Source organism: Marmota flaviventris, chromosome 2 (genome assembly GCF_047511675.1).
Source record: "Marmota flaviventris isolate mMarFla1 chromosome 2, mMarFla1.hap1, whole genome shotgun sequence".
NCBI classification, from domain to species: Eukaryota; Metazoa; Chordata; class Mammalia; order Rodentia; family Sciuridae; genus Marmota; species Marmota flaviventris.
In genome coordinates this window covers 109,796,334-109,824,098 of record NC_092499.1, presented here as the reverse complement: position 1 = coordinate 109,824,098, position 27,765 = coordinate 109,796,334, and the positions used below count along the sequence as shown (strand labels likewise).

At 37.2% G+C, this 27,765-nt stretch overlaps 1 protein-coding gene and 1 pseudogene across 4 annotated transcripts in view; one reads left to right on the top strand and one right to left on the bottom strand.

The window, feature by feature from the left end:
* LOC114083250 (large ribosomal subunit protein uL30-like) overlaps positions 1-21,883 on the top strand; it is a 30,676-nt pseudogene extending 8,793 nt beyond the window's left edge.
* Usp3 (ubiquitin specific peptidase 3) overlaps positions 1-27,751 on the bottom strand; it is a 109,606-nt gene extending 81,855 nt beyond the window's left edge. For 2 of the 4 annotated variants that reach the window (XM_071608360.1, XM_071608362.1), the window contains exon 1: positions 24,733-24,927. In XM_071608360.1, coding sequence (XP_071464461.1) covers positions 24,733-24,773 — 41 coding nt within the window. In that variant the 5' untranslated portion in view covers positions 24,774-24,927. Of the gene's footprint in view, positions 1-24,732; positions 24,935-27,544 lie in introns of those variants that run through there. The other 2 variants (XM_027924430.3, XM_071608363.1) reach the window with 2 other exon arrangements.
* Positions 27,752-27,765: the final 14 nt, after the last annotated feature.

Here is a 27,765-nt window from a genome sequence, read left to right as displayed (position 1 = left end):
CTCTGCTCTGCCCCTCTGGCTTGATGACAAAGTGAGAGAGACTCGGGTGTTTGTGACTCACTTTCTTTACCAGGAGACCAACTGTTTCTGTCACCGCTGGTATTGATGACTCCGCCGCTTTCTGATGACATCAGATCTCTGCCATGTTGGTATCCCATGCGAATGGCAGCATTTCGTTCCCTTTGCCGGGTGACCAAAGCAACAGGCGAGTCCTGACCGGCCCTCACAAGCCCCTTCTCAGTCCTGTTGCCACTGCCTATGAAGGCTCGGTTGGTATTTACCTCCACAGTATTCAGCAGGACCCGGACCGAGAAGCAGTTTCCGCGGGTTCTTTATCCCTGGGCCAGAGCAGTTCCGGGAGCCGGAATTCAGCCGCTCCGTGCTCAGTGTATGTTCTGATAGGAGCAGGCTCCAAGAAGCAGTTTCCGCGGGTTATTTAGCACTGAGCCTGAGTAATTTGTCTGCGAGCCGCAGGCGAATGGCAGCCTGAAATTACCTGTTCTATGGCTGAATGAGCTGCGATCAGTCGAAAACAGGGATGGTGACGTCAGCTCTCCAAGATGGTGGCCGCTGGCTTCCTCTGTGGTCTGAGTGGTGTGGAGAACCGAATTGGACCGTTTCCTTCCCCCGTCTCAAACCCAGAATTCAGCACTGAGTACGGTGATTGCACAGCTGGCAGAAGCCCGCAGAAACTGCAGCGCTGTAACTTTGTGTTGCTATCTCATTTCCCAGCACGCGCCTCAGACTCTAGCCGCGGGGCGATTTGCAGAATAAGCAGCGTGACCCTCCATGCAGACAAATCTCTCGCGTTTGAGCCCCCGTAGCTGATCCTCGTGCGATGGAAATCCTTCCTCTAGGTTTTGGAGCACCCCAATTTTGCTGGAAATTCCTAACAAGACAGCTTTTAGCCCTTATAACTCGTCATTCTCCCGCACAGTGACGCGGTACACGGGGGTAATGCTCTCCCTTCGCCACCATCTTCCTAACTCCAACAAAAGAGTATTTCAATAGGGAGATAGAGGTTCTAAAAAAACAATCCTTGAAATGAAAGAAACAATAAACCAAATTAAAAGCATCACCAATTGAAAGCATCACCAACAGATTAGATCACTTGGAAGACAGGAACTCAGACAATGAAGACAAAATATATAATCTTGAAAAGAATGTAGACCACACAGTGAAAATCGTAAGAATCCATGAGCAGACATTCTAGAAATATGGAATAGCATAAAAAGACCAAATTTAAGAGTTATTAGGAGAGAGGAAGGCATAGAGTTCCAAACCAAAGGAATGAGCAATCTATTCAATGAAATAATATCAGATAATTTTCCAAACATGAAGAATGAATTGGAAAACCAAACTCAAAAGGCTTACAGGATGCCAAATATACAAAATCACAACAGATCCACACCAAGACACATTATAATGAAAATTTCTAATATACAGAATAAGGCAAGAATATTAAAAGCCACAAGAGAAAAGAAATCAGATTGCATATAGGAGGAAACCAATTAGATTATATGTAGATTTTTCAACCTACACGCTGAAAAATAGAAGATCCTGGAACAACTTTATAAAGCTCTGAAAGAAACGGATGCCAATCAAGAATCTTATATCCAGCAAAATTAAGCTTTAGATTTAATAATGAAATAAAATTCTTCCATGATAAACCAAAGTTAAAAGAATTTAGAACTCGAAAGCCGGCACTACAGAACATGCTCGGCAAAATATTCCATGAAAAGGAACTGAAAAACAATCATTATACAAAATACATGTATGAAGATGTGAGAGGGAAAAAAAAAGAATACTGTTACCTTAGATTAGGTAGAAAGAAGTGATGGGAGGGGAGAGGGGGATAGGAAAGATAGTAGAATGAAACAGACATTATTATTACTGTGTGTATATATGTGACTGCATGATCAATATGATTCTGCAACCTGTACACTCAGAAAAATGAGAAATTATATCCCACCTGATTCAAATGTATGATTTATCAAAGTCATTGTACTGTCATGTATAACTAATTAAAACAAATTTTTAAAATTAAAAAAAGAAAGTCAGCAAAGTGAGGTATTACACTAAAGTAAAAACTAATCAAAGGAGAAACCAAGTCAAGCTAAATAACAAAAATGGCTGGGAATACAAATCACGTCTCAATAATAACCCTGAATGTTAATGGCCTGAACTCACCAACCAAAAGACACAGACTGGCAGATTGCATTAAAAAATAAAGTCTCCAGGAGACTCATCTCATAGGAAAAGACATCCACAGACTGAAGGTGAAAGGTTAGGAAAAATGTACCACTCACATGGACTGCAGAAGCAAGTAGGGGTTTCCATCCTCATATCAAAAAATCAGACTTCAAGCCAAAGTTAATCAAAAGGGATAAAGAAGCATAATTCATACTGCTTAAGGAAACCATTCATCAACAAGATATAACAATAATAAATTTATATGCCCCAAATAATGGAGCATCTATATTCATCAAACTAACTCTTCTCAAGTTCAAGAGTCAAACAGACTACAACACAATAATTCTGGGTGACTTTAACACCTTTTACCACTGGATAGATCATCCAAATAAAAGCTGAAAAAAGGAACTATATAACTCAATAATACAATCAATAACTTAGACTTAACTGACTCATCCCTCAGTGAATGAATGCACTTTCTTCTCAGCAGCACGTGGATCCTTCGCTAAAATAGACCATATATTATGCCACAAGGCAACTCTTAGCAAATATAAAAAAGTAGAGATACTACCCTGCATTCTACCAGATCATAATGGAATGAAATTAGAAATCAATGATAAAATAAAAAATAAAAAAGCTACTCCAACACCTGGAGAATAAATAATATGCTACTGAATGAACAATGAGTTGCAAAAGACATCAAGGAGGAGATTAAAAAAATTCTTGGAGGTGAATGAAAACACCTATCAAAATCTCTGGAACACTATGAAGGCAGTACTAAGAGGAAAGTTCATTGCATGGAGTTCATTCCTTAAAAAGAAAAAAAAAATCAACAAATAAATGACTTAAAATTACATCTCAAAGCCCTAGAAAAAGAAGAACAAATCAACACCAAAAGCAGAAGACAGGAAATAATTAAAATCAAAGCTGAAATCAATGAAATTAAAACAAAAGAAACAATTGAAAAAAGCTGACAAAACAAAAAGTTCATTCTTTGAAAAAATGAATAAAATTGATAAACCCTTAGCCATGCCAATGAAGAGGAGAAAGAAAACTCAAATTACTGACATATATGATGAAAAAGGAAATATCACAACAGATACTACAGAAATACAGAAGATAATTAGAAATTGTTTTAAAAACTTGTACTCTAATAAAATAGAAAATATCGAAGGCACTGACAAATTTCTAGAGTCGTATGATTTGCCCAAATCCAATCATGATGATATACATAATTTAAACAGATCAATTTCAAGCGATGAAATAGAAGATGCCATCAGAACCCTACCAACCAAGAAAAGCCCAGGATCAGATGGATACATAGCCAAGTTCTACAAAGACCTATAAAGAACTAATACCAATACTCCTCAATTTATCTTAGGAAATAGAAAAAGAGGGAGCACTTCCAACCTCACTCTACAAAGCCAATATCACCCTGATTCCAAAACCAGGCAAAGATACATCAAAGAAAGAAAACTTCAGACCAATATCTCTAATGAACATAGATGCAAAAATTCTCAATAAATTTCTGGCAAATCGAATACAAAAACATATCAAAAAGATAAACCCACGATCAAGTGGGGTTCATCACAGGGATACAAGATTGGTTCAACATACAGAAATCAATAAATGTAATTTATCACATCAATAGACTTAAAGAACCATACAATCATCTCAATAGATGCAGAAAAAGCATTTGACAAAATACAACACCCTTCATGTTCAAAATATTAGAAAAACTAGGGATAATATATCACAACATCGTAAAAGCTATCTATGCTAAGCCCCAGGCCAACATCATTCTAAATGGAGAAAAATTGAAAGCATTGCCTCTAAAAACTGGAACAAGACAGGGATGCCCTCTATCACCACTTCTGTTTAACATAGTTCTTTAAAGAAGAACTCAAATTAGCACTATTTGCTGACAATATGATTCTATACCTAGAAGACCCAAAAAATTCTACCAGAAAACTTGTAGAACTAGTAAATGAATTCAGCAAAGTAGCAGGGTACAAAATCAACACCTATAAATCAAAGGCATTTCTGTGTTATCAGTGACAAATCCTCTGAAAGGGATTTACATTTACAATAGCCTCAAAATAAAATAAAATACTTGGGAATCAACCTAACAAAAGAGGTGAAAGACCTCTACAATGAAAACTACAAAATGCTAAAGAAAGAAATTAAAGAAGACCTTAGAAGATGGAAAGATCTCCCTTGTTCTTGGTAGGCAGAATTAATATTGTCAAAATGACCATACTACCAAAAGCATTATACAGATTTAATGCAATTCCAATCAAAACCCCAATGACACTCTTCATAGAAACAGAAAAAGCAGTCATGAAATTCATCTGGAAAAATCAGACATCCAGAATAGCTAAAGCAATTCTTAGCAAGAAGGGTAAAGCAGGTGGTGTCACTATACCAGACCTTAAACTACACTACAGAGCAATAGTAGCAAAAACCACATGGATTGGCACCAAAATGGACTGGTAGACCAATGGTACAGAATAGAGGACACAGAGACTAACCCACATAATTATAGTTATCTTATATTAGACAAAGGCACCAAAAACATATATTGGAGAAAAGATAGCCTCTTCAACAAATGGTGCTGGAAATCTAGAAATCCATATACAACAAAATGAAATTAAACCCCTATCTCTCACCATGCACAAAACTCAACTCAAAGTGGATCAAGGACCTAGGAGTTAAACCAGAGACCCTGAGTCTAATCGATGAAAAAGTAGGCCCAAACTGCCATCATATTGGATTAGGCCCCTACTTCAATTTCTAATATTTATTTTTTAGTTGTAGTTGGACACAATATCTTTATTTATTTATTTTTATGTGGTATTGGGGATAGAACCCAGGGCCTCGCCTGTGCTAGGCGAGTGCTCTACCACTGAGCCACAACCCCAGCCCCTACCTTCCTTAATAAGACTCCTATAGCGCAAGAATTAAAATCAAGAATTAATAAATGGGATGGATTCAAACTAAAAAGCTTCTTCTCAGCAACAGAAACAATCAGTGAGATGAATAGAGAGCCTACAGCTTACGAGCAAATTTTTACCATGTGCACATCAGATACAGCACTAATCTGTAGGGTTTATAAAGAACTCAAAAAGCTAAACACCATAAAAAAAACAAATAACCCAATAAATGGGAATTAAAAACAGCATACTACAGGGACACAGACACATCAATGTTTATAATAGCACAATTCACTATAGCTAAACTGAGGAACCAACCTAGATGCCCTTCAGTAGATGAATGAATAAAGAAAATGTGGTATATATACACAATGGAATATTACTCAGCAATCAAACAGAATAATATCAAGGCATTTGCAGGTAAATGGATGGAGTTGGAGAATATAATGCTAAGTGAAATTAGCCAATCCCCAAAAATCAAATGCTGAATGTTTTCTTTGATATAAGGAGGGTGATTAATAGTGGGGTTCGGAGGGGGAGCATGGGAAGATTAGAGGAACTCTAGATGGGGCAAAGGGATGGGAGGGGAAGGGAAGGGAAGTAGGGGCAGAAAAGAGAATGCAGTGAGATGGACATCATTACCATAAGTACATGTATGAAGACACAAATGGTGTGAATATATTTTGTATACAACCAAAGATATGAAAAATTGTGCTATATATGTATAATATGAGTTGTAATGCATTCTGCTGTCATATATAACAATTAGAATAAAAAATTTAAAAAAAAACAAAAAATTAAAGAAACTGTAATTATAAATTTTTCTTAATAAAATAGACTTATTCTAAATTTTCAAGCACAAGTAGTAAATTAAACTAAAAATCCAGTATCATAATTTTGGATTTGCAAAACATAATCAAATAAAAATTTTTAAATTGTGTGGCTTTTGTTAAAACATACACACACAAACTCGATATGAGTTTCGATAGTAAAAGTGTTACTGGAATTTGAGGACAGGGTAAATATCATCATAAAAATTATACATACATACATACATACATATATGTGTGTGTGTGTGTGTGTGTGTGTGTGTGTATATATATATATTCCAGTACATAGGTAGAAATATATTCCATTCTGACCCAATTTATCCTCTAATTCACATATATAAATATATATTTATATTTATATAACTATTAAGCATTTTTATAACTTTATTTATTTATATTTTTAAGTGGTGCTGAGGATCAAACCCAGTGCCTCATATGTGCTAGGCAAGCACTCTACCACTGAGTCACAATCCCAGCCTGATATATTTTTATATTTAGGAGCAAGAATATGTAATCTTCCATACACCATAAAGACTCTTAGAACTGCATGCTCAGAAACCTATGCTATGCTAAATATTCTGAAGTGTCTTTAAGTGCCCTGAAATTATTGGGAAAAGAAACTGGTAAAGTCACAAAAAACAGGAACCAAGCCATAGTCCAGAAAAGAAATGGAGCTATACTAAGCAACTGTCAAAGGTGCCAAGGCAGCCTGAATGCAGCCAAAATCATTGATGTCTCCCATCCCCACAATGCTGTTCATTATGGGAATGGGTATTTTGGTTCCCAGAGAACAGGGCAACAGGAGAATTCTCATAAAAAGCAACAGGAGGTGGGCTGGGGTTACTGCGCAGTGGTAGAGCACTTGCCTAGCATGTGTAAGGCACTAGGTTTGATTCTCAGCACTGCATATAAATAAATAGATTCATTGACAACTTAAAAAAAAAAAAAGCAACAGGAGATACTCAGGGCCAAAGAAGTGAGCCAAGGAAGAGCATGGAGCTAAGCAGAGGTACAAATATTGGGAGAGAAGACCAAGCACAAGGCACCAAATCCAAAATGTTCAGAAGTACCAGATTGAGACTCAAGGCCAAGATCATAGAACCCTGAGTTCAGGGCCTAGGCAGGGAGACATTTATGAAGCAAAGCTTGTCTCCATTGCCTTTCCATTTCCCCCTACAAAAACCTTTTCCACTTTCTTCCTTCAAGCAGCTCTCTTTAACTTCCATTCCTTTCTTATTCTAGTCTGGCAATCCATCTCTCCTGTAACATTAGATAAGTAAATTAATTGCTGGTTAAGTCACAGTTAAAGCATTTGTCTTAACAGTTCCCACCTTTCTGCTTAAATGCCTTGTGGTAGATTGAATATGGCCACAAATTCTTTCACACTTTCTTCTTCCCATAGAGAGGCAAGTTCTATGTCCTCATTTCCTGAATCTGGGCAGGGTCAGTAACTGCCTTGGGCAATTGAACATGGCAGAAGTGATTCCAATTTGCAAGTCCAGATTTTATAAAAGTCACAGCTTCCTCTTCTTACTGCTTGGAATGCTTGCTCTAGGGGAAGCCAGTCACACCATAAGAAATGATTATCCTGAGACCAACATACTGTGAAAAGCCCAAACCATATCTGGAGAATATGACATCAGAGGGGACCAGAGAAATAACTAACTCACACAGAGACATGCTGAATTAAGAAGCCACTTTGGAAGATGTTCTAGCCTCAGAAACTTTGCCTGATAAAATCTCGGTCAAACTATTCTACAAAATTATAAGCAAAACAAATTTTTTAAAAACTACTAGGATGCAGGACAGTTTGTTACCCAGCAACAGACAACTGCCATAGAGGAGGGATATTAATTATAAAACTTCCACCACATCTGCTAAACTCCTCACTGGAATGAATGACAATTGTTCAGCAGAAGTGAGAATGGGAACTTTAAAAGGGTCTACCCAACAGGAATCTAAACTATCCAAAGACAAATCTATCTCCTCTACAACAGAGATAGTGAGAGGTAAACAGCAGTTTAGCTTAAATTCAGCTGCCATAATTCTTTGGATTAAATATCTCTGTTTCACATCAATATTTTAAAAACTCAAATCCAGACGTGCTGCTGCTACCATAAGACAAACTTAGTCTTTAGAATGAGCAGCACTCCTAATGTTGACTTACATTGTAAAAATAGTAACAAATAGCAAGTTCAAAACCTTCACAAATTCTAAAGCACCATTCCCATACAAATCACAAGTTCTGCATAAAGATCCTTAAAAAGTGCCATAGGCACTTTTCTGTTTATTAAACGCTACTAAGCCTTATACTTCCTTCCTTTTGCTTTTCTGGATTATGTTACTTAATAAGCATTGTGGAAAACCTCAGGTTGAGGACAACCTACTCCATCTCTATTTCTAATTCTATCTTTACCTCAGGAGTTCTGATATCCCAAAATTTCTTAGGAAGTACTCACAACTTTCTCTTGAAGTTCCTATTAAATTATTCCCCAGCTGGCCTGGCAGGGCAAAAGGGACAGTGACCAGAACTCTGCTCACATTATTTCAGTTGCAAAGGTCTTGATCTCCTTTCCTTGCCTCCCAACCCTGTCAAAAGAACCTCTTCCTTTTTTTAATTTGTTCTAATTAGTTATATATGACAGTAGAATGCATTTTAACACATCATACATAAATAAGTATAACTTCTCATTTTTCTGGTTGTATTACACCAGTCGTGTAGTCATTTATGCCCACAGGGTAATAATGTCCAATTCATTCTATTATCTTTCCTACCCCATACCCCTCCCCTCCCTTCATTCCCCTCTGTCTAATCCAAAGTACTTCTATTCTTCCTTAGCCGCCCCCCACCTTATTGTGAAAGAGCATCCACATAATGGCTTTTGGTTCTTTGGGACTGGCTTATTTCATTTAGCATGATATTCTCTAGCTCCATCCATTTACTGGCAAATGTCATAATTTCATTCCTCTTTAAGGATGAGTATATTCCATTGTGTGTAGCATGTGTGTGTATGTGTGTGTGTGTGTGTGTGTGTGTGTGTGTATATATAACATTTTCTTTATCCATTCATCTGTTGAAGGGCACCTAGGCTGGTTCCATAGTTTAGAATTGTGAATTGAGCTGCTATAAACATTGATGTGTCTGTGTCACTGTAGTATGCTGACTTTAAGTCCTTTGGGTATAAACTGAGGAGTGGGATAACTGGGTCAAAATTTTTTATACAAAAATGTACCGAACCAAATGTGTTACTTTCATAGGAATTCACTGTTATTCTGTGGGCTCAAAATAAATCTTAGCAGTCATGTGATATAGCCAACCAAGTATGAACTTCAGAACCAATATAGCCTACCATTCTTTTATTTTAGAATCTTATTGTAACAGTTGGTTCCACAGCCTATTTTTCTTCACTATAAAATGGGAAAATACCACCTCTATCTCACATGGCTATAGTAAGGATTTCAAGAGACAAACTTATGAAGTACATAGCATAGAGCCTAAGAAATAGAAAAGCACCCAGTGAGCTGGTCACAGTGGCACACACCTGCAATCTCAGCTACTCGGAAGGTTGAGGCAGGAGAATTCCAAATTTGAGGCCAATCTCAGCAATTTAGGGAGACCCTCAGCAACCTAAGGAGACCCTGCCTCAAAATTAAAAAAAAAAATTAAAGGATAAAGGATGTCACTCAGTGATAAAGTGCCTGTGGGTTCAATCACCGTACCAAAGAAAAAAAGAAAAAAAAAGTGAATGTCAGATATCAGTTCTCCGTTTTCCTAAAACATGTAAAAGAATAAAATCACTGTCAGGAGGTACTATTATTGTACACACTGCAGTTAACAGATGTCCACACCACAATTAACAGTTTTCTTCAGCTTACATTCTTTAAAAGAATTTCAATTGACAATATTTTTCCACAGAAAAATTCCAAATACTATAAGTCAAATTAAAGCCAGCAAAAATCCCTCAAAAACTCCTCCTATATCTGACCTAAGATGAAATCCAAAACATCAAATTAATGAAATCAAATGTTCAATTTTAATAAACTTATTTCAAAGCTTATGTAACTATTATAACCACCATATCAAATCATTAAATTTTAGAAATCCAATGTAAAATAAATCCTTCTGAAAACAAAATGCATTTTATAAGCAAATTTTGAGAGATAATGTAAGTAGATTCAGACAACTTAGTAAGATGCTACTCAAATAAAACATTTACATATAGAAGCAACTCAAGAACCAAGCCATACTGAAATACATCAAAATCAGAGGTATTTAGAACAGATATTAAATCCTAGTTTGTCAATTTAAGCAACCAAAGTATAACTTGGGTATCTATTCTATTTGGTATATTATCAGTACGCAACAAATTGAATTGTCAAAATTCAGACTAAAAAAGATGTTAAGTTCTTAATGTAAACTATTTCATATTTTAATATCAAAAACAATGAGGTTACGGGCCAAGTCATTTAATTGTAACTTGTAACTTTTTAAAATTTTGCTTAACATAATGGTCTCTAATTCAATCCATTTTCCTGCAAATGACAGTTTCATTTTTATTTATGGCTGGTAACTTCTAACTTTTATTCAAGCAAAGTGAACAGGAACTATTCCAAATTATCCCAAATTTAAGATATGGTTATCAGCTTATTTTTGTAGATCAGTAGGTTTTAACTTGTACCCTAAATAATTCTTATTTATCCACCTTATTATCTACTCCTCTTTAAGAATCAATGTCCTTAGAGCAATCAGAAGTTAATTTTGAGACTTTTCTACATCAGAGCATGCACAGAAAACAATAACACCTGTATGACACATGCACATAAACTGAAAAGGCTTCTCAGGGCCAGAAGTAATCTGTCTGGGGGCAAAGCCACCCTTACAGTAAGGGAATCATTTAACTCTCTATATAAGTAATACCATCTGTGGTCCCTCTGGCAGGAAACTACATTAGCCAATCTTTGACATGGTTATCTAGCAATGCAGCTGGAGGAGGTCTGACTTCTATTCCAATGCCCACTTGTTAGAACAAAAGCATTATCTGGGAATATAAGATGTCATTCCTCTAAGGACCTGCAGTTCATAATCATCAATCCTCTGAGACCTATCAGAGAAAGTGAATGCTGAAATCCTTATTTCTATCCTATACAGAACTGTCTTGTCCTACTGCCATTCTATAATCCTAAGAAGAAGCCAGTCAACAATTTGCAAAAAGAAACCTATGTAAATTAAATTAAAAGTGAGAAGTTTCAGAAACAGCTAGGTCTGAGCACTCAGATGTAAAACAGCACTGATATGTATGTATAAGGAACAGTCAACTGCTTAAATGAATGTTGACCCAAAGCATATTAGTTTATTAATTTACTAAAAATATTCCCAAGGACAATTACAGTTTTTCAAGGTTTCCTAGAATGAAAAATAATTCCAACAAAATATTACATTGCAATAAATAGCCTTGAATACATTGGTAAGGCCACAAAAAATGGGAAGATAGGAGTAGGCAGGCAAAGAACTTGAATTATTATTATGAAAGCATTTACACATTACTGCTTGCAATTAAAAAGTTAAATTTTTATTCACACTCAGTGATAGATAATAATAATAATATACCTATTATAAAAACAAAATCTCAAAAGTGTCTAGAATAGCTGCTACAAATTACTACAAAAAAGGAGGAAAACACTAACTTTAGATTGAATTAACCTAGCAAATATTACCTTACTAAAACAAAAGCAATCAAAGTTAACATCACCAAAAACAAGACAAACCAATATTATCACCTCTTGATATGATGCCCCGAGGAGACATATTTCTTACTTCTGTTGTATTCCTATCAAAGAATGCATAACCTGAATCTAATCATGAAGAAAACCCAGAAAAACTCAAAGTGAGGGACATTCTATAAACTATCTGACTTGGCTTTTTCAAAAATGCCAAGACATGAAAGACAAAGAAATGCTGCAGAACTATTTCAGAAGAAAGCTAAAGTACCACTATATCTTCAAATTAATTAGGGAAGAGGATATAACCAGAAAATTGACATATAAATGATAAAGGAAATGAGGCAAAATCATTAACAACTGGCAAATCTAGGTAAAGAAGTTATGGAAGTTTTTAAAACTATTTTTAGCTATGTTTCTTTAAATGTGAAATTGTATCAAAATCAAGTTTTTTAAACCTTGAGATTAAAAATCCTGTATTCTTTATTTCCCATTAAAAATGTACTTTAAAAAAAAAGACACAAGAAAGAGGTCAGGTTACCAATGTATAGAGTCAAAGAATCTTACAAACCTTGCACCAAACTTCCATTCATTAATGGACGATTAACTAGTCCAGCAAAAATATTACAACATATTAACTCCAGTAGTCCAAGTGACTTACAACTGTTTCTTTTATAGGCTTACATATCCAAAGTTTAGTTTGTGATTTTGCTTACCAAAGTTAAACCTCTTTGGGCTTTTCTCTCTGTTGACTGATAATATAAATAACACTGTATTTTGTTCTAATCATCAGAGAAGATAGACACAATAATTTATTTGTTCAAATAGATTAGTGCAAAACTTGGGTTTGGGTTATCTAACTCTCTGAGTAATTATCAAGATCCATTTCTAATAGAGCAAACTAGATTTAAAATGATATTTATTTTTAAAAGGACATCAAACATGGTAGACCAACTTCTCACTATCTCCTACCTAAAAATCCCACTACAATGACAATAAAGGGATAAAACAGACACAAACACATAAGATAAAAAGAACATGTAAAGCCATCAAAGCAGACAAAAGATTTCAACAGTTTTTTGGAAGACAGGAAAAAAATCAGAACAACAATGCAATCCATAGTGCAAAAGAAGATGCAGCTCACCTGCCAGCAGAGAAGGATGCAGATGGGAGAAGGCAACAAATAGCAAGGGTAAGGATGGGACTGAAAACAAGGAGTCCAAAGGTTGTAAGGACAACTGAGTCATGGAAAATCTTGCACTGCAAGATCCGGACATCAGAAGCTAACTGGACAGCCCTGAGGGAAGATAGAAAAAGTGAATAGTACTAGAAAAAATTCTCCACAGACATCTGAGTGTCTTCTTGCAATGAAGGTGACTTTCTCTCCATCTCACAGGGAAGCCCACTGTAGATAAGCCCCACCCATTCGCAGACCTGTGTAGTGCTTCACTCTTAAACGAAAAGAAAAAGACAAAATATATCTTTAAAATAAAACCTCCAGAGAATCATTTTAAAAACAAAAAGAAAAGAGGAAATAGAACCAATACACAGAGTACAGAAAAACTTCCAAACAAATTCTAAACCCTGGAGAAGATATTGCAAAACAGCAGCAGCAGGATGTATATAAATGGACTGGCCAAAAAATGAGAAAGAGCTCTTGAAAATTAAAAAATATGATCATCAAAATCCAATGGGAGGTGCTGGGGATGTGGCTCAAGTGGTAGCATGCTTGCCTAGCATGCATGAGGCCCTGGGTTCAATCCTCAGCACCACATAAAAACAAAATAAAGGGGCTGGGGTTGTGGCTCGGTGGTAGAGCGCTCACCTAGCATGCTTGAGGCACTGGGTTCGATCCTTGGCACCACATAAAAACAAACTAATGTATCCACCTAAAACTAAAGATACATACATACATACATAAAATAAAGATATTGTGTCCACCTAAAACTAAAAAAAAAAAAAAAAAATTCAATGGGAGGGCTGGGGATGTGGCTCAAGTGGTAGCACGCTCGCCTAGCATTCATGAGGCACTGGGTTCGATTCTCAGCACCACGTAAAAATAAAACAAAGATATTGTGTCCACCTAAAACTAAAAAAATAAATATTTTTTAAAAATTCAATGAGAGGTGTCATAGCCATCCATAGCTGTGTGTGTGTGAGCTAGGCGCATTTGAGCAAATGAGGGGAGTGGTCTGGCGTTACACATTTTGGGGGCTGTGCGACACGTGTGCCTTTTCTCTCTGCCTATGATCCCACACACCCCCTGAGATGGGTGTGGCTTTCCAAGAGTCAATCAACTTGCTGTCCACAGGACATCACCAAGCAAGACTCCACTCTTCGGAAACCCAATTCCTTGTCTTATTTGGGCGGAATATTCTATGAATGGCTTTTCCGCAATAAATAGGGTGGGATTGTGCTCTCTCTCTTGCCTCTTGCCTCCCTTACTCTCCTTGCCTTCCAACATGGGAGCTGACACCTCCTGTGGTCCCAGACCCATCCCTGACCTCTAAAAAAGGCATTTCTGTGCTTGTGTGGTTTTTTTAGTTGCCAGCCTGGCCAGCTGGCAAAAAGAAGGGACTGGGGATATAGCTCAGTTGGTAGAGTGCTTGCCTTTGCTGCACAAAGCACTGGGTTCAACCCCCAGCACCAAAAAAAAATTAATTAATCAATTAATCAATGGAAGATGTGGAAGAAAAATATCAAGGAAACATCCCAGGAACTAGCACCAAAAACTCAGACAAAAATCAAAGAAAATAGAGGACCCATTCAGGATACCTCACTTTCAATTAATAGGAATTCCAGAAAGCAAAAAGAACAAATTAGAAATGTAAGTATGATGGGAAGAGCATGCTATCAAATTTGTAAGTAAAAATTAAAAAAGGAACAATGCCTTTATTGCTCTAAGGAGAAACTGTTTTCTAATATTCTATATTCAGCCAAGCAATCAAGTACAAAGGTAGAATAAAAATATCACACTTGCAAGGGGTCGAAAATTTACCTTGATGGTAAGGGACCTAAATAATGAAATAAACTGAGAAAGACATGGGACCCAGAAAAGGGAAGGCCTAATACAACAGAAGAGTAAAGGGAATCACAGGATTAAAAACTGTCCAGTAAACAGAACAAGGTGGTGCAGGCCTGTAATCCCAGCAGCTCAAGGGGCTACGGTAAGAGGATCATGGGTTCAAAGCAAGCCTCAGCAAAAGTGAAGCACTAAGCAACTCCGTGAGAGCCTGTCTCTAAATAAAATACTAAAATGAGCTGGGGATTGGCTCAGTGGCTGAGTGCCCAAGTTCAACACCTAATACAAAAAAATAAACAAATAAAAGTCCAGTAGGTCTAGAGATCAGTTATTTCAAATGGGAGCAGAGGACAGAGGGCTCTGGGAAGGAGGTCTTCAGGGAAAAAAAAAAAAAGGATTACTTTTTTAAAAAAAGTCTAAGACTGTGGATGTAGCTCAGAGGTAGAGTGTTTGCCTCTCATCTGCAAGACCCTGGATTCCATCATTAGCACCACAAAAAAAAAAAAAAAAAAAAAAAAGGAGGAGGTGGCTAGGGGGAAAAATGTCTAAAATCTATTATACATAAAAATTAGAATAGTGGGGCTGAGGATGTGGCTCAAGCGGTAACGCGCTCGCCTGGCATGCGTGGGGCGCTGGGTTCAATCCTCGGCACCATATAAAAATAAAATAAAGATGTTGGGTCCACCGAAAACTTAAAAAAATAACAAATATTAAAAAATTCTCTCTCTCTCTTTAAAAAAAAATTAGAATAGTAGTTCATCATTTGGGGCCAGGCATTTATTGAATTCCCTGTACTTCAAGGCTAATTTGCAGAGCTAATGGCATGTGTCCTCCACTAGCAAATGTAATTTCAAAGCTGGCCAAAATTTGTCATCTATATGTTAACAGATCCAGATACCTACAGAGCCAGAAAAGAGAGGGCATCTGGTCCTGCTGACTTCCACATACAGGCAAATTCTGATCCATAAGGCAGATCCTCCCACTGGCTCAAGCTTTTTACTCTATTTTTACATGGATTTTTAAAATCAGTTTTCAGCATCAAATGGAAACAACATATAGAAACGTGTGTGAAACAACATATTCTCAAAAACTGTGATATATGAAACAAATTTATTCCTCCTATCCAAACTCAAATTTGTCCAGTCCAACTTTGATGAAAAACACCTATTTTATGCTACATCTATTGTATCGGTCTTCAGCTTACATATTGAACTGTGGCCCTACCACCAAACAAAGTGAAAAAACAAATAGTAAGAGGATGGATCAAAACTACTAAAGTCAAGCAGATTATTAAATCAGAGTCAAAATGGGCCACTTTTGCCTTTGGAAAATCAGACACAAATAGCTAGAAAAAAAATTACCAGGAGTTGATATTGTTTTAAAAATAACCTCCCCTTTGATGCTGATTATATAGAGAATGAAAACAAAAGCCATGAATCACCTAAGTTCTGACATCTAGTATTTCCATTTATTTAACATAGTAAGATGTATGCAATTCCATGCTTTTGCCAACAACCCGAGTAAGCAATTTCACAGTTAAACAGTAATGGCACTTCAAAAGAAATTAATAAAAATCATAATGTAAGCATCAAGCAACTATTATTTCAAAATAGCAGCAAGTACATGCAACAACAAAAAATTATATATATTTTAAGGAAGCACTCCCTCCCATAAGTAAATAAAATAATTACGAGGTTTAGGAACCTCTTAATATCAGACTTTTCTCAGAGAACAATAGGTTTAATATCTACATTTTGTAATTCTCTTTATAATTTCTTTTGATTGTGTAATAAAGATTAGCATTAAAGCACAACGTAGAAAAAAATTCCATATTTGTAATTACTGATGGGCTAGGAAACTATTTTTTTTGCATTACAATTCTTAATATACCTTTATACCACAATTTATCATGTCTTTGTATATAAGGTATGTTGACACCAAATTCACATATTCATACATGTATTTTGTATAATGATGAGGGTCTAGGAAACTATTCTTTTAAAATTTGGGACTATCTGTGAAGAAAAAGAATGGAAAAAATACAAACTGTGTATATATAAGAGGATCATGGGTTCAAAGCTGCCTAAAGAGTCAAATACCTAGTATTCCAGGAAATAGGCACCTGTAAATTCCAAAAGTTCTTTAATATTCAAAGGAAAAAATGTCTGAAAATACATATTTTGAAATGAGCTCTAACACAACCACACACAAACAAAGCACTCAAAATGAATAAAAAGAAACTAATGTGTTTAAGCACTCAGAATTAAATTTTCATGGCTGAATGTTGAGCTCTGGCAATTACTTCACACACACAAGATGAAGCTTTATCCTTTAGTTGTTGTAAAGCAATTTCTTAAAAATGCTAAACGATCTCACTACTAACATCCAAAAAAAACTCACATGGAAATGGGAATTCATCTCAATTAAATTAGAGGACATTTTATTTAAAAAATTAAAATTTTCTAACAATAATACAAGCATTGACCCCATGGTCTCTAAGTTATATGGCATTTAAAAACAAATATTAGAACATTTTTCTAACATGTTATCACAGGAAAGTATGTCATAACTAGAAATTTCAACTTGATCTTCAAAAACTTTGATCAGAATATTAACATCCTAGCCAGGTGCTGTGGCACACTCCTGTAATCCCAGCATCTCCAGAGGCTGAGACAGGAGGATTGCGAATTCAAAGCTAGCCTCAGCAAAAGCAAGGTGCTAAGCAACTCAGTGAGACCCTGCCTCTAAATGAAATACAAAATAGGGCTGGGAATGTGGCTCAGTAGTCAAGTGCCCCTTAGTTCAATTCCTAGTACCAAAAAAAAAAAAAAAAAAAAATTAACATCCCAATATTGTGTAACAAATGTTCAAAACAAAGGAATGGAACAATAATGTATTATTTAAAAAAGAAAACCTGTGCTTGGTCAGCAAGGACAAAGATTTAAAGGAGCTAAAAGAGTAAGTGTGTTATCCTATAATCAGTTAAATTAAACCTGAAAGAATATGATAGTTAATTGTCAGCCTTCTCTTCCCGGTGATGAGATACAGTATAAGTAGTCCCTAAAATTAAAGGTCTTTAGGAGCAGTCATGGATAAACAGGCAAGCAGATTTCTACAAGGAAGGCTACCTTAAACCCAGCTAAAACAAAGAAAAAATAAGACAGAACACCTGCCTTGGAGAATGAAAAATGGAGAACAGTTCATTGAAGCAATTTCTCAATCCTAAAGTAGAGTACAAAGTTTCCAGAAAAAAATCCAGTTGAATAATAATGTTTTAAAAGATATTTGGTGGGGGCTGGGGTTGTGGCACAGTGGTAGAGTGTTCGCTTCACATGTTCAAGACCCTGGGTTCAATCCTTAGCATCACATAGAAATAAATAAGTGAAATAAAGGTATTGTGTCCAACTACAACTAAAAAATAAATATTTTTTTAAAAGACATATGCTGGTTTATCTTAAAAACACTCAATTTCCTCCTTAAAGGATCTTATAAAATTAAATTAGATAGCACTAATTGTGAAATCCTTAATTGTGATACATATGCCTAACACAAACAAAAAGTAAACTTCACTTTTCAATGTCCATATTTGTGTGTGTGTGTGTGTGTGTGTGTGTGTGTACTAAGGATTGAACTCAGGGGTACTCAATCATTGTGCCACATCCCAGCCATATTTGTATTTTATTTAGAGACAGGGTCTCACTGAGTTGCTTAGCGCCTCACCATTGCTGAGGCGGTCTTTGAACTCATGATCCTCCTGTCTCAGCCTCCCATGCTGCTGGGATTACAGGCATGCACCACCTCATCAAGCTTCCATGTTTAATTTCAACAGTAGTTTTCAAACTCTGAAATTGCCTTCCTAAACTCATGTGGATTTTATGCATCTGCAAATAGCACACATGTATACTTTTCCGTATATCTTAAGAGGGAAATTTGTTTTAAGCTCTGCAACCTAAAAACTATAATTAACTTTTACAGGAAATACAACTGGAAAATCTTTTAGAATATAACTAAAGAGAATCAACAAAGTATGTTGCCTAAAAGCATATTCAAATAACCTCTGAGCTACCAGAGGCAAAAGCAAAATTTTATACCTTAAGAATTCTCTCTCTCCTCCACCCAACAGCAAACCACCTCCAAAAAGAATCTCCTTTACCAGAAATAAACTGAAAAAAATGGGAGCGAGGGGAAGCTCAACTGAAACATATTTTAAATAACCAAAAGCTATCAGCTTGGCTTTGTTGAGGAGGCTGGTTTATTATGTTTGAACTAAAATAATGTGAATTTTGGCCTACATAAAATTAGATTTGAACCCAATTAAGCTGACGTTCAAAACAGTTTTCTTCCCATTTATTTGTTCTAATTTGTCAGTACTTGAATCAATAAATTGGGTTATGGGAGTCAAATACCAAATTTTAAAAAGTTATTTTCAAGATATTTTAGAGTTATTTTCAATTTAAAATATATTTCAAGATATGGAATTTAAAATGTATTTTCATGTCAAAAATATTCAGAGGAATTACTTCAAGTATGTTTCCCACCACTTTAAATCCTCTAAATTATCATTAAGTATGCTGGAACTGTGGCTCAGCTGTAGCACACTTGTCTGGCATGTGTGAGGCATGGGGTTCAATAAATGTCTATCAACAACTAAAAAAAATTTTTAACATTAAATTACTTTAAATTATCATTAAGTTACTAAAAGACAAAGATCTTGCTTTTAAAAAGTCAGGTTAAAAGTTTAAATGGTATTTGAGTTTAAGCTTTGGGCTATCTTTAATACCCATGAGTATCTTGAGCATCTTAACCTTTGTCTCAGTTTCATAGTCTATAAAACAGGAAAAACTACAAGGATGTGTAGTTAATTAAATTAGTCAGGATTAAATGCTAGCAAACTGCTTTGAAGTTACTTCATGTTGTTCTCAATTCTCCTCCTACTCACTAAATCTAACAGATGAGAAAACATCTGGAATTATTATAGATGATAGCATCTGCAGACTCACACAACAGTTAAAAAGATGATCCATTTACAAGGTTCTAAACCAAAGTTCATTCAACAACCCCCAAAATTTTTAAGAAATGATTGCAATGAACAATTTTTAGGTGAATTTCCTTTTCAGCCTCAAAGATATCCATACTTACAGGGTACTACACAGAAATTTCACATCATCTTGAGAGGTCTTGGCACAAAACAATTCTAGGTAAAATAAACAAGTTGTTGCTGTCCTTAATGCTATTCTCAGCATTCTGAACTGCCAATCAAGGTAAGCTTCATCACAAGTATTCCTTCCAAAAAGTACTAGCCCCCACTGAGAATCTATCAAAGTACTTCCTTCTAAGCCATCTGTCCAGGAAAACTCTATTACAACACCTAGAATTCAGTTTTTTTTTTTCCTTCTGAGGCTATGAATAAACATAAAACACTAAAGTAGATTACACTGTATATTATTTTCCACTTCAAACACTGAGAAGCTAAATCTATTCCAATGCCTAGGCTGAATGCAAAACCTGAATGTAATAGGTTGAAAACTGCAGCTTAACCAAAGACATTTTTTTTCTTCAAAAAAGAAAAAAAAACATATAAAACATATTGAAAAAAACAGCTAGGGCTGGGTTTGTGGCTCAGCTGTAGAGCACTGGCCTAGCACGTGCAAGGCGCAAGGTTCGATCCTCAGCACCACATAAAATTAAAAAAATAAAATATATCGTGTCCAACTACTACATACACACACACACACACACACACACACACACACACACGTAGAGAGAAAGCAGTTAAGGGGAAGTGTATATACATTATTCCCTGATGGAAAAGGGACTCAATTAAATTTTAAAACAGGAATTTAAATTACTAAGCTACAAACTACACATTGGTTTGCTTACTGATCTGCAAACACTATACAAGCGTAAGTTTTTCTACTTTCAGTTGGAAGAATCCAAAACTAATCTTTTACATTCCAGTAGAGAAGAAAATTGCACAAATTTCAATGAGGAAAAAGTAGCATGTTATATATAAGAGCTTAATGCTAAAAACTAAGAATGATGAAAAGAAATTTTTCTGAGGATAAATGAATAACAGGAAAAGAAATAAGACTTTTAATTCTCCCCTCAACTCCATTCTTCCTTCTGCTGAAGGATGTTCTTTTTACAGTAAGTATACTGCCTAGGAAATAATTTCTGATCAATGAACATATCAAAACTTCTTCACAAAAGCAATATGTGCTCTTTTTCTGGCTGGAACCATGGAGGGTGCTGAAAAAAAAGAAAAAGAAGGCTCCTACTGTGCCAGCAGAAACCCTTTAGAAGCAGCAAAAAAATTTCACAGAGCTGAATGTAAAGCACCTGAGAAAGAAGTTTGCCCAAAAGATGCTTCAAAAGGCAAGAAGGAAGCTTATTTATGAAAAGCCAAGCATTACCACAAGGAATACAAGCAGATATACAGAACAGAGATTCAAATGTCTAGGATGGCAAGAAAGCTGGCAACTTCCATGTACCTGCAGAATCCAAATTGGCATTTGTTATCGGGATCACAGGTATCAATCGTTTGAGTCCAAAAGTTTGTAAGGTGCTACAACTTCTTCACCTTTGTTGATCTTCATTGGCACCTTCGTTAAGCTCAACAAGGGTTCGATAAACATGTTGAGGATCATGGAACCATATGTTACATGGGGGTACCCAAACCTGAAGTCAGTGAATGAGCTTATCTACAAGCGTGGATATGGCAAAAATCAGTAAGAAACCAAAAACAAAAAAACACTTTGACTGCTCAATCTCTTGGTAAATACAGCATAATCTGCAAGGAGTATCTGATTCATAAGATCTACACTGTTGGAAAACAATTTAAATTTATTGTAGTAACATTACCAATGGTCATTTGGTTACAAACCAGACCAAATTTACTGGCTAAGACACTGAGAGCTCAGGCTGGTGAAAACATTCTGGGGGGAAGCTCACTTGCCATTTATTTTCAACATAAACTTAAAAGACTGTTGCAGCTATGATTTAAATGGGGGGGGGGGGGGAAGCTCACCCAGCTGGCACAGTGGCATACACCTGTAAAATAAATTTCTGTGGCCCTTCAAATTATCTTCTCCAAGAAGAGAAGGAAAAAGACCAGCCATTTTGTAGAAGGTGGAGATGCTGGCAACAGGGAAGACCAGATCAGATCAGCAGGCTTATTACAAGGATGAATTAAGGTATCTACCATGGTATTTTTGTAATCTGGTCAGTTAACAAAACAGTACTTGTCTCAATATTAAAAAAAAAATGTTAAGCTCAATCCCTAGACTGCAGCCTCTTCAACAAATGGAGCACATTCTAAATGTAAGGTGTTTCTCAGCAATTATAAGTTATTAAGAGACTACCGGAATAGGCTGAGGCTACTTAAAGGTTCTGAGGGACAGAATGGGAAAGGAATATCACCCCAAAGTCAAGAAAGACAACTCCATTTCACTTAGGCTTTTCAAATATTCCAATGAAGTTTAAATTTTTCAAGAGAGTATGTAAAAATTAAATACCAATCTTCAGTATTAATGTGGAAAAAGTGTCACCAGTGCACTGATTTTAACTACCTAATCCTCATTTACAACTAAAATGTCCTCCTGCCTATCCATAAACACAGAATGTTAAAAGAATACAAATTTACTGTAGTAACATTACCAATGGTCATTTGCTTACAACCAGCCAAAATTCACTGGCTGACATTGAGAACTCGGGCTGGTGAAAGCATTCTTGGGGGAAGCTCATTCGCCATTTATTTTCAACATAAACTTAAAAGACTGTTGCAGCTATGATCTAAGTGGAAAAAAAAAAAAAAGTTCACCCAGCTGGCGTGGTGGCATACACCTGTAATACCAGCTATTCAGGAGGATGAGGTAGGAAGATCACAAATCTGCGGCCAGCCTTGGGAATTCAGTAAGACACTCTCTCAAAATAAAAAGCACTGGGGTTATAGGTAGGTAATAGAGAACCCCTGGGTTCAATCCCCAGTAACTCCCCTAGTCCCCCCCACCAAAAGAAAATAAGTTCATCCAAGTAGGCCAGGGGGATACGCCTGTAATCCTAAAAACTCGGAAGGTTGAGACAGGAGGACTGCAAGTTCGAGGACAGCCTGGGCAATTTAAGACCCTGTCTCAAAAAACAAAGAAAGGGCTGGGGGTGTACCTCAGCAGTAGAGCGTTCCTGGGTTTCAATCCCCAGTACCAAAGGTGGGGAGGGTCAACTGTTAAACATATGTTTTCAGAGTGTCCTATTAAGTGTAGGCACTTAATAACTAACACACCACAGAACATTACTTAAAAGCAATAAATGTATTTGACCTAATGAACAAAATGATGGATCCCATTCTAGGAAATTGAGTCCACTAGATAAACTGGAGTCTTCTTTAAATGTCATTTGTGACAGAATTATACAAAATAACCCATCACTCCATTAAGGTGAGTTCTTACCTTGATCACAAGTTGACCAGTTCATTACAAATTTATTACCACTGACAAACAACCAATAATCAGCATCTCATCCTACTGAATGGACCTTTTTAAAAATGTTTAGTTGCATATGAACCTAATAACTCTACTTTTTTTTTCTTTTTAATGTGGTGCTGAGGATCAAACCCAGGGCCTCACACATGCAAGGCAAGTGCTCTACCACTGAGCCACAATCTCGGCCCCTGAATAAATCTTAAAATATATATATGTATTTTTTTCCAATATCCACTCAAACTGCAAGACATTTACTTGATCTACACTTAAGTTTTCATGAGTAGAATAATAAGAAGACAAGTATGTAATGAAAACTTAAAAGAGGCACCCTCAAATGTTCAGAGAATAAATCAAAGGAGATTGTTCTTGCCTTTGTTATTAAAAAATATCTCCAGTTTAACCTGCTATTTAACCTAAACCTCTGAAGTCCAAATGCTTGGTCTTTGGCTTTCCTTAGTTATTAAAAGTTGTGGTCCGGCCATTTTTTTAAAAAAGCAATTCATGTTTTTTCCCTGTCTTTTGCCACTGGCTAAACTCTTTTACCCACAAAAATAAGGAATGCCCAAGCTTCCAGCTTCTGAAAATAACATCTGGTATGTGCACCTAACAAAAAGCTTGAGAGAATGTCCCGGTTTTTTATTTAAAACTTTTTCATTTAAAACAGAATACCTTTAGCAATGATTAGACATAAATCTTTTTTACCTTATTAGGAAACTGCTAATTTCAACATTTACCTTAAACCACAACATGGATTTATCTTCAGAAGTTAGCTTCCTGTCTCTCCCCCAACTACATTAGACTATAATTTTTTTCGTTTTGTTTTTGGCTAACAAGGAACTATTAGACTCCATAATATGTTTCCCAGCTAATATGTTTCAAAAATTTAAAGATTCTACAAAGGCATAAATGTTGCCAGCCTTAAGGATTTCTCTAATTTTTAAAGGTATTTTAATAAACACAGGTATCATTAACTGTTAAAAACTTGTACACCAGTGGGTTCTCACGTTTGGTCCTGAACTCCTAAGAGTTTCCAAGACCCTTTCAGGGGATCCAAAAGGTTAAAACTATTTGCATGAACAATAATAAGACATTACTCTTATTGTTTACTCTTGTTCTCTCAGGAGATAGAGTTTTCCAGAGGCTATATGAACTGTAGTATCTGAGAAACAGAATGCAGAAACAGATATGAGAATCAATCAGCTCCTCTATTAAGCTAAACAAAAGGAGTTGCAAAAATTTAAATTAATTTCATTCTTTACTAATTTTTGCTTTGAAAAACATTTTACATAAACTGTAATTTATATTAACAGGTACTGAATCTATTGTTACTTATAAGTAAATTAACAAAACAAATTTTTGCTTTAATTTCTAATAAAGCAATATCAATAGGTATAAGCCACACATGGGCCTTTAGGGTCTTAAAATTTTTTAAGACCATTAAGTGGTCCTGAGAACAAAAAGTGTAAGAAGCACCGTCGTATACAATTATATAACACAACACACAGTGCCTTCCAGGGATAAGAAGCTCAAGTTAATTCTGAAATATAATTACTACTTACCACCCTAATCTTGTTGAGTTCTGTATCTCCTTGTAAAGCATAATTCAGCATAAAGCCAGTCTGTTCTGGGCTCCATTTAATGGGCTTTAGATATTTAGTTACTCAGGGTCTTCTTTATAAAAATGTTCTAAGCTGCAATTCCACCTATTATCTGGACAGTGTAGAACAGTTTCTGGATGTTTTCACAAAAATTACTTTTGTGTGAAAAACAGCAACCTGTGAAGTAAATGAAAAATAATACTTCCTCTCTTTTAACAGATGACACAACAAAACTGATACTCAAAGGAATCAGAACTACTTGTCCAAGGATGTATTGCTAGCTAGTAGGGCCTACGATGTTGGTCTTTTGCAATTTGCTTGGCTATCTCGCTTGGGTATAATTGCAAGCTCCCAAAGAAAACAAGGCAAGTGCATTACTTTTATTGTCCCAGTGCCAAAACAGGGATTTTTCTCTCCTTAATAAGAATGTAATCAGACTCAATATCCAGTCACAGCATTATTCAACACACTGACTACCCATTTGGTCCTCTACCAAAAAATAAATAAATAAAATTCAAGAGTGTTGGAGGAAAAAAAAAAAAAACAGAACACAACGCTCCAAGATGATCAGTTAAGGACTCCCAGATTTACCAATCATTTAATCATTGAAACAACAGGCAGGCAAGAACAAGATCAAGCTTAACACAATAACACTAGATTATATCAACAAATGAATGCCAACAGGCTAAAATGGGAAGCACAGATGGAAAGGGTTCAATTCACAATGTGAATTGAAGACAAAACCCAAACAAGGTTGAGAAACTAGCTTAATTGGTTTATAAATCCAAGCAAGTGACTAGAATCACCTTTGCAAAGCAGTGTCGGAGGCAAATTTTCTTGCAAGATGCAAAGATGTCATTCTATCCCTTGGACATAAATCACCCATCCTTTAGTTCTAAACATACTAGTTAATTCTTACCATCAGAATAAGTCTCTCTGTTTTGCTCCATTTTAACTTACTGAATTCCTTGATCTCCTGCATCGCTATTCTACAACTAACTGGATTCTCTGATAGGGCAAGACTGATTGACAACAGGATATTTGCCACTAGCATAATTCTTGTCTTTTTTTTTTTATATGATTGTGTCAGTGAAGCCATTTTTAAGTTTGATGTGATTTTACCTAGAAAAAGTCAAAAGTGTGCTAGCTGTCCACTTTGTATTGAGCAACAGTAATTGCTCCATTCTTGGAAGGTATGTTTTCCTAGTATTTTATTTTCTTTTCCAAATCTCTTTTGGAAAAAAATTAAGTTCCAGAGCTATAGCTAATGTGCCACCAATCGATTTGAAAAGCAATGTGATACACCCTATTTTTTTGTGCCACACTCAACATTTACTGTTGAAGATATATGTATAGGTTAAGAGTTAATTTACCCAAGTTTCTGCATTCTCAGGAAAGAACTACAATACTACACTGTGAAACCAATTAACTAGTTAATTTTTAAAGCCTACATGTAGAAAAAGACGAGAGTTTACAAATACAAGCAAAGCATCAAACGTCCGAGAGTTTCAAGAAACTGCAGTTATTTCTATTCCTTAACCTAAAGTATGTTTTTCTTTGTAGCTACATTTTCCCCCATCCTTTAAGAAGCAATCTGCGAAGGAGGAGAAGAAACCTGCCAAAAGCGTTAAGCATTCTCTAACCTATCTTCCCAGTCCAACCCAAGAGAAGTGTCACACAGCTAAATCATACCATCGCTATTTCTATATTTCTTTAAACTCGAGATTTCGGAAGTGTACAATTCAAATGTGAACGCTACAACCCTGGCTAATAGTGATCATTTTAAAGCTAATAAACAAAGACCAGCAGCGGCACTAGGGCCCTACCAGGAAGTAATCAAAGCAGGGTGGCCGGTGCGATCCTAAGAAGTCAATAGAGCAGACAATGAGAGGGCACTAGGGGTTCCAAAGGGGCCCGCAGAGGGAGTTAGAAGCTTAAGCTACTCAAAAGCATTACATAAACCTAGTAACTGTTTTACAAGAACTCGAACTCTAGAATCCAAACGCAATTCCAGACAACCCAAAATTGTGTCTTTAAACAATCTTAGGCAAACTCGTGCCACCCCTCCAAAAGCAGCTGTTGGCTCAAGCTTCGGAGCTCTAGAGCCTACAGCCTGTTTTCAAACTTCACCCTCCCAGGCTGATGAAAGATTCCGACCTCCGCCGCCCGAGCTTCTGAACGCCTCTCGAGGCTTCGGGTTGCCTGAGCCTGTGGGGAAGGGAAATAAAGCCCGGCCGAGGCAGGAGGCGGCGAAGGGCCCCGCGCGCCCCACAGCCCAGACAAAGCTGCGTCAGGAGAGCTGCTTTTTTTTTAAATCCTGTCGGGTCCACCGAGGAAACCAAGTCTGGCTCCGCCACACGTGCGGCAGCCCGGCGGGGGCCGGACACCGCCCCCACAACCACCGCCCCCACAACTGCCGACCCCGCAGTACCCGCGAGCACAACCCCCGAGCGCCTCAGGGCGGGGCAAGGGGCGCGAACGCCGGCCAGGGTCCCCGCCCGCCGCGGCCCCGACACGCTCGAGGCCCCCGCGGACTCCCGCCCCTCGCCGGCCTTTCCTTCGCCGGCCGGACCGTCGGGCCGCGAGAAACAAAGGAGCCGCCGCTGCTCCCACCCGCGCCCGCTTCACCGCGTACCCCTCCCCAGCGCGTCGGGCCAGGCTCGCCCCCACCCGTCCCTAGGTCCGCGCACCGGCTGCCTGCGGCCCTTAGACGGCAGGCCCGGCAGAGCCGGGGCCTCGGGTGCGCGGCCGGCCGGCTCGGGGCCGCACTCACCGCTGCAGCACCAGGACGACGGGGAGCCGTTGGGGAACTTGGCTGAGTCCGGAGCGATGCAGACGCTGGAACTGAGGTGCGGGCACTCCATGGCCACGAGGACCGTGGCAGGGAGGACAGAGGCTCTGGGGCCGAACGAGGCGGGGGCGGAGGGACTCTGGAGGCTCCGTCTGGGGTCGCTCCTCGCCGGGCGCTAGGCAGACAGCGGCTGCGTCCCGAGC